This window comes from Balaenoptera acutorostrata, chromosome 16 (genome assembly GCF_949987535.1).
Source record: "Balaenoptera acutorostrata chromosome 16, mBalAcu1.1, whole genome shotgun sequence".
Lineage (NCBI taxonomy): Eukaryota > Metazoa > Chordata > Mammalia > Artiodactyla > Balaenopteridae > Balaenoptera > Balaenoptera acutorostrata.
In genome coordinates this window covers 63342020-63349242 of record NC_080079.1, presented here as the reverse complement: position 1 = coordinate 63349242, position 7223 = coordinate 63342020, and the positions used below count along the sequence as shown (strand labels likewise).

General features: G+C 51.4%; 1 protein-coding gene across 1 annotated transcript in view; it reads left to right on the top strand.

Annotated features, from left to right (window-relative positions):
* CDH23 (cadherin related 23) overlaps window positions 1-7223 on the top strand; it is an 86513-nt gene that overhangs the window by 49249 nt on the left and 30041 nt on the right. The window contains exons 10-12 of the mRNA XM_028162962.2: window positions 3186-3407; window positions 3700-3819; window positions 4476-4656. Coding sequence (XP_028018763.2) covers window positions 3186-3407; window positions 3700-3819; window positions 4476-4656 — 523 coding nt within the window. The remainder of the gene's footprint in view (window positions 1-3185; window positions 3408-3699; window positions 3820-4475; window positions 4657-7223) is intronic.

Sequence of the window (7223 nt, the reverse complement as noted above, 5' to 3'; positions counted from 1 at the left end):
ACGATACATCATCATCATCATAGATTGTATCAGCCCTCACCCACCAGCAGAGGCTTGTACCTGACGTCCTCCAGCCCAGCCCAGGTCCTGGCACTCCCAGTAGTGGAATGACTGACTGACTGAATGAATGAATAGATGGATGGATGGATGAAATCTAACTTTTGTAAAGAGCTAGGTGAGTGAGTTGGGGCAGGCTTGACTGTAGATTCCAGAGCCTGCAACACCCTTGTGCACATGCACACACACAGACATGGCACAGGTGCAGGAGTACCCAGCAGGCTTGGCACACCCCTACACTAGGACACACACACGTGTGTGTGTGTAACATCAGGTAGTGTGTCCCATAGAAAATCATCAGTACTCCTCTCACCCAGGCCCCAGCCTCTCTTACTCCCTGCACCCTAGATGTCTGCAGGATGCTCTCACACACACACCCCCCTCTAGTCCTTTGCTCTTGCACCCCACCCAGCACTGGCACTGCTGGCGATACCTCTCTCCTCTTTCAAGTCCTGGTCTCAGAGAGAAGGGGCTCCATGGGGCAGCACTATTAGAGCCCCCCACTCTCAGCCCCTGCAGCCTGGACGATGGTTAGACCCACTTCCAGGAGTCTGGGAAAGTAGGAAATGTCAGTACCACCACCCCCGTTGGTGAGGCTGGAATCCAGCCCTTTCCTGTAGGGCGGCACTCGTGTGCTCTTGCTGGCCGAAGGGGCTCGGGAGGATGCAGTGCTGGGCTCCTCGCCAGTGGTAAGTGCTCAGAGCTGTATCTTGTGTGCAGAGCCACAAGATGAACGCGGTGGCCTTCCTTGACAGTCAACTTTACTCAAATATTTGGGGCCTCCACCACCATTTTTAATGGAAACTAATGCAAACACATTATGGAAAAGATTGTGAAATTTATATGAGCTTTCAAAGATAACAGGAGAGATTTCAAAGGTATTTCATTCTTGAGACAAATGCTTCAGGCTATTCCCCAACTCAGTGCAGCTCCCTCTCCACTCCAGTGGGAAAGTTTGAGAAATGTAAAACTAATGCATTTTCCCTCTCTGTGTGATTGTTATTTTTATGAAGATTCATTGAGACTCTAAGACCCAAAGGAATACCTCCCTGATGGAGGAGGGATTCAGACTGATGTTGGCAGACCAGATCCTTGGAATGTCTGAGCCAGAAGGGATGTTAAAGAACAAGTCAAGTCCCTTACTAACAGACAGAAAAGGTCCAGAAAGGACCTCTGTGACATGTCCAAGGTTACAGAGCCCCATCTCAAGGCTGTCAAGCCTACCTGCTTTGGAAACAGTTCCAGCAACCACCTAACATGCCCCACCCCCCCGCCCCTCCCCCTGCCAAGATCTAGAGCTGCAGCTCAGGGGACTCATGCCCTCCGCAGGGGCAGTGACAGTCTTCTGTCCATCTGTCCATCCTTTCACAGGTGGTTCCAGAGCCAGCCAGACCCCAGAAAAGGTGCACACAAGTTGTCTACATCCAGCTTTTTGCACCACCTGCTTTCTGTTCCCTGCCCTTGGCAATGGCCTGGTCACATTCTCTCTACCCAGATGTTTTTGAAGTTGTTATAACCTTATTATTTTATATTAATCACTAATTACAGTTTGTATGAGTCAGGGTCCTGGCAGGAAAGAGAAGGCACACTCAGAAAGGGCTCAACTGAAGAAAGTTTAATGGAGGGACTGTTTACAGAGGGCTGGTGAAGCACCCATAGACTAAAAACTGCAGTAAGCCATTATCACCCACGGGTGCAGAAGGACAAGAAGAGGGCGTGAGGTGACTGGAGCCCAGTGAGGGCCAGAGGCGTGAAAAAGGGGCCACCCAGCAAGAGAAACACAGCCTCTGGCAGAACTACAGGGAGGAAAGGAGGGAGTGAGGCAGAAATGCCCCCACCACCTCTCCTCCTGTCTTCTGCCGGGACCTCCCATTGGCCAAACCATCTGGAAGCCAGATGGCAAAGGAGCCCAGGTGAGGCAGTCCACAGAGGACATCCTCCCAGGTAGAGAAGCAGAGAAGAGAGGAGGGCAGCCGAGGGACACAGAATACCAGCGCATGGCTAATTTCTTTCTTCCATTTATCTCCTCTGCTTGTGAAGTGCCACATCAACCATTTCTCAATGGTTCTTGAGTGCTGCTTGCTGACTTTCGATTGGCTAAATATTACCTGTGGTCTGATTGGACCAAGCATCAGCCAAAAATGGCCAATCACAGGAGAATATGGAGTGAAATTGTCCTTGCAGTGAAGTCATGCGCTATGAGCTTTATTTTTCACAGCTCAACAAATTCTGCACGTGTAGTAGCCCCAAACCCAATGTCCTTCCTCTCAAAAATGCTGAAAATAGGCATTGCTTCCATTTACATGAACAATGGGTGAAGCTTAAACGGGTGGGCTGAGTACATCACATTCTTGCTTTTTGTGATCTGGAAGGAGGCCCAGGGTCAGTAAGGCCCTGGCCCAGTCAAAGCTATGGGCTGGAGAACAAAGCTGGGCCATTTGTAGAGACGTGGATGGATCTAGAGACTGTCATACAGAGTGAAGTAAGTCAGAAAGAGAAAAACAAATATCGTATATTAACGCATATATGTGGAACCTAGAAAAATGGTACAGATGAACCGGTTTGCAGGACAGAAATAGAGACACAGATGTAGAGAACAAACGTATGGACCCAAGGGGGGAAAGTCACGGAGGGGGGTGGTGTGATGAATTGGGAGATTGGGATTGACCTATATACACTAATATGTATAAAATGGATAACTAATAAGAACCTGCTGTATAAAAAATAAATAAAATTCAAAACTTCAAAAAAAAAAAAAGCTATGGGCTGGAGGCAGTTACCGGAGTTCATCTCATATGTCAATTATAATCACTAGATCAGTGTGCTAACACGGATCCTGAGGCTGCATCTGGCCTCAGCAGTGCCATGATTGATTCGTGATGTCATGGACAATAAGAGTGGTGGTGCAAGTGCCATCTTGGACCTAAGCAGTTACCTAGCTTGGCTTTTGACAGAGCCTCTGTGATTTCCTCTATCAGCTTGTGACTTCCCTCGCTCTCATCCTTCTCCCTTTCCCTCGCCATGTTGGATCACACTGAGTAAGTGCAGCCTAGGAATACATCCAGCTGGCTCCACCTCAAAGCCTCTAGCCAGCCGACCAAGGAACCTGATCACGCTGTTCTCCGTAGGCCACCACCCACGTGTATGTGACCATCGTGGACGAGAACGATAACGCGCCCGTGTTCCAGCAGCCCCACTACGAGATCTTACTGGATGAGGGCCCGGACACAATCAATGCCAGCCTCGTCACCATCCAGGCACTAGACCTGGATGAGGGGCCCAACGGCACAGTTACCTATGCCATCGTTGCAGGCAACATCATTGACACCTTTCACATCAACAGGCACACGGTCAGCGGCTGGTGGCGGGGTCCAGAAAGAGGGTCAGCTGGCTAAAGGGATGGGAGGGGAGCTCAGTGACACCATGGGGGTGGGAGCAGAGCAGAGATGGAGTCCGGGAGGAAACTGGGGGGGCAGCCAGTACGGGAGGATGAAAAGGTTGGGTGGGGCCCGGTTTAGAGGACAGCAGGGGATCCCTGTTATGGCCAAGATGTTGGGGCCTACCTCCCTCCTGGGGTGGTCAGAGGGTGCCCCAGACCTACCACCTATTGATCCACCCTCGTTCCCTCTACTTATCCTGCAGGGCGTCATCCGTGCTGCCAAGGAGCTGGACTACGAGATCAGCCATGGCCGCTACACCCTGATCGTCACCGCCACGGACCAGTGTCCCATCTTGTCCCATCGCCTCACCTCTACCACCACGGTGGGTGGGTGGGTAGATGGGACACAGCCCCAACTTGGGGGTGGGGTAGGACAGGTCACAGAAAGGTCCTGTGGGGAGGCGGGGTTTCCAGGAGAAACGCCTAAATCCACGAGCCCTGTCCTGTTCTCAGCAACTCAACCAAACTTGCAGTGTGACTTTGAGGGGGTTACTGAACCTCTCTGTGTGGCTGCAGCTATCAGATAGATGATGACACCTGCTTTCCTCCCCTTCATGGGAAGAGCACAAACTCCAGTCAAACCAACAGGGGTTCATGTCCCTGATCCTCTACTTCCTAACTGTGTGACTCTGGGCAAGTCACTTAACCTCCCTGAGCTTCACTTTCCTCCTCTGTAAAGGGGGGATAATAAAAAACTGTTTCAGGGTGTGGGAGGAGCAAATGAAACCAGAAGAAAGATGACTATAGTACAGTAATAAACAGAAGTTCATAGCATTATTATTAGTAATATTATTATGCCCATAGAGAGACTTTGACAATAACAATAACTTATCCACATGAATAGCTTAAAAAGCCCTCCCACTTCCATTGAACAGTATGATTCTTCCATCATCCTATGAGGCAGGATTATCAGATCTAGTTTACAGATGAACAGGCCTGGCTGGGGTGCAGTCCTGACTAAGTTCACCCATCATCTCAGGTGCTTGTGAACGTGAATGACATCAACGACAATGTGCCCACCTTCCCCAGAGACTATGAGGGACCATTTGATGTCACCGAGGGCCAACCAGGACCCAGAGTGTGGACCTTCCTGGCCCATGACCGGGACTCGGGCCCCAATGGGCAGGTGGAGTACAGCATCGTGGATGGAGACCCTCTGGGTGAGTGGGGCCTGAGCTGGGTGATGGGGGTGGCATGACCCAGTGGGCCTCTCCCCGACCCCACTCAGGAACAGGATGAAAAAGGAGGTCTCAGGGCAATTAGCCCCACCATTGTGTGATGGGGCCTCAGTTTCCCCATCCATAAGATGATGGAAATAATCTTCTCCCAGGACTATGGTGAGAACACTCTGAAATCTGGGAGCAGAGGCTGGTAGCCTTGGAAGGTCACAGACTCCTTTGAGAATCTGATAGAAAACACCCCTGTGTCATACCCAGAGAAAAGGCTCCAGGCAAGAGGAAAGACGAGCATCCTTGCCCCAGACCTTCAGGACCCCCCAGATGCACACATGCAGGGAGCACCCAGATTTCTCTGCACATCTCATCATCCCTTAATAGCCTTCACAACTACCCCGACTGTTCTCCTCAGTTGAAGAGCAGGGCTTGCCTGGCCAGAGCAATTTCTCAGGATAGTTTTTAGTCACTTTTGTAGAGTAAGAATCCCAAAGTCAAGGCCTACTGGGGCCATGCAGGGAGCACACATGGGAGAAAAGGTCTGGGCAAGAGAATAGGGAGGAGTGGGGGCTGCAGCAGCCACAGCTCCGCTCTTGCCGATTGTGGGCAGGTTGAAATGCAGGCCCCCGGGTTGGGGCGGGGGAGCCCTTCCCATTTTTAAAAGAAATGCTGGAAATCCAAATCTTTGTGAAACATCCTGATTTTTAATTGAGCCCTCAATAAGTATGTACTGAGCATATTTGCTGACCATGTTCCAGATGTTGAGGATACAGGATGGTAAAAAACAGATACAAATCCCTGCCCTTATAGAACATATGTTCCAGTTGGAAGATACAGGCCATGAACATAACTGGTTAAGCAGACGACTTAGTCTATTGGGAGGTGCTAAGTGCTATGGAGAAATATAAAGCCAGGAGATGGGGAATGCCAGGGTGAAGGCTGCAGTTTTAGAAAGAGTGCTCAAGGAAGACCTGTGCAAGGAGGTGACATTTGAGCAAAGACCTGAAGGAGGTGAGGAATGGGTCATGTGGACATCCAGGGAAGAGCATGACAGACAGAGGGAGCAGCAAGTGCAAAGGCCCTGAGGTTGGAGTGTGCCTGGCTTGTTCACAGAGGAGCAAAGCGACCCAGTGGCTGGCATGAAGCCAGGCGAGGGGAAGAGTAAGAAGAGATGAGATCAGAGAGGTAATAGAGACAGATGTTGGGTCTTGTAGGCCATTATAAGGACTTGGCTTTTTCTCCGAGTAACATGGGAACCGTAGGAGAGCTTTGAGCACAGGAGGGATGTGATTTGACTTAGATTTCAACAGGAGCACTCCATTTCCTGAGCTCAGACCAGACCATAGAGGTTAGGGAATGCCTGGTAGGAGCCTGTTGCAGTCACTGGGGTTAGAGATGGTGTAGCTGGGACCAGGGAAGCGGCACTGGAGATCGTGAGAGTTCTGTTATATTTCATAGATGGCCAACAGGACGTGCTGACTGATTGGATGTGAGATGTAAGCGAAAGTCAAGGATGACACCAAGGTTTTGGCCTGAGCAACCGTGCTGTTAGCAGATGGGAAGACTGCAGCAGGAGCAGGAAAGTTGGGGCGGTGGGGAGGAGGGTGAGGTTAGGTTTGAGATGTCAGATAGGCCTTGGATATACAAGCCAGGAGTTCAGGAGAGAGGGCTGCAGTGGAGAGAGGTATTTGGGAGTAGTCACCCCAGACATATTTGAAGGCATGAGTTGAGAGGAGCACACTGACACAGCAGGCAGAGGAGAGGTTATAGAACCTGGGATGAATTTTCAATTAAGAGGTTAAAAACACAAACCCACTTCTGTAGGGCCAGACTTGGAGCTCCTGCTGTCCAGAGCTTGCAGTGGGTCACTCTGTTCTGACATGTCACCCTTTCATGTCCCAAAAGTCCTTTCCCTGGCCAAGCACTGTACCTTCCTGCTCTGCAACCAGCAGAGCATGGGCTTTTCTCCTGTGCTCTTGTCACACACACACAGCAGTGGTATCATTTCATGGGAGTCCTGCTCCTGTTCAGGAGGATGCCAAAGTCTGCTTTGACAGGTGGGTGCTGGGTGGGCAGCTGAGCCCCTCCCAGGAAGGGACCCTCTCTGCACCCGCCTCCAGGGTGCAGGGCTCACACTCATGCCCAGCAAACTGCAGACTGCTCCCTGCCACGGACCTTTGCAGTCCTGAGCAGAACCTGCCAGGTTAAGTGCACACAGGATCGGGGCCAGCCTAGGAACTTGGGGCCTCATAGGGGCAGGCAGAGAGGCAGGCCCCTGGGGGAGTGAGAGGGGCCAGGAGTTTCCCCAGGCTGACCCGGCCTGGGGCTCCCTCCCCCTGGAAAGGAAGAGTAGACACTCACAGCCCAAAGATAACTTGGGGATCATGGAGCACTGCCCCCACTCCAGAGGAGATAAGCGGAGGCTGGGCGGGGTGAGGGGGATGACCTAGCGCTGTGCCAGAGCGGCTCACCCGGGTCACGACCTCCACTCCCCACCTCTCTCCTCACCTCCGGGTTCACTGACACCATGTTGGTAATTTGAAAAACTGACAAAC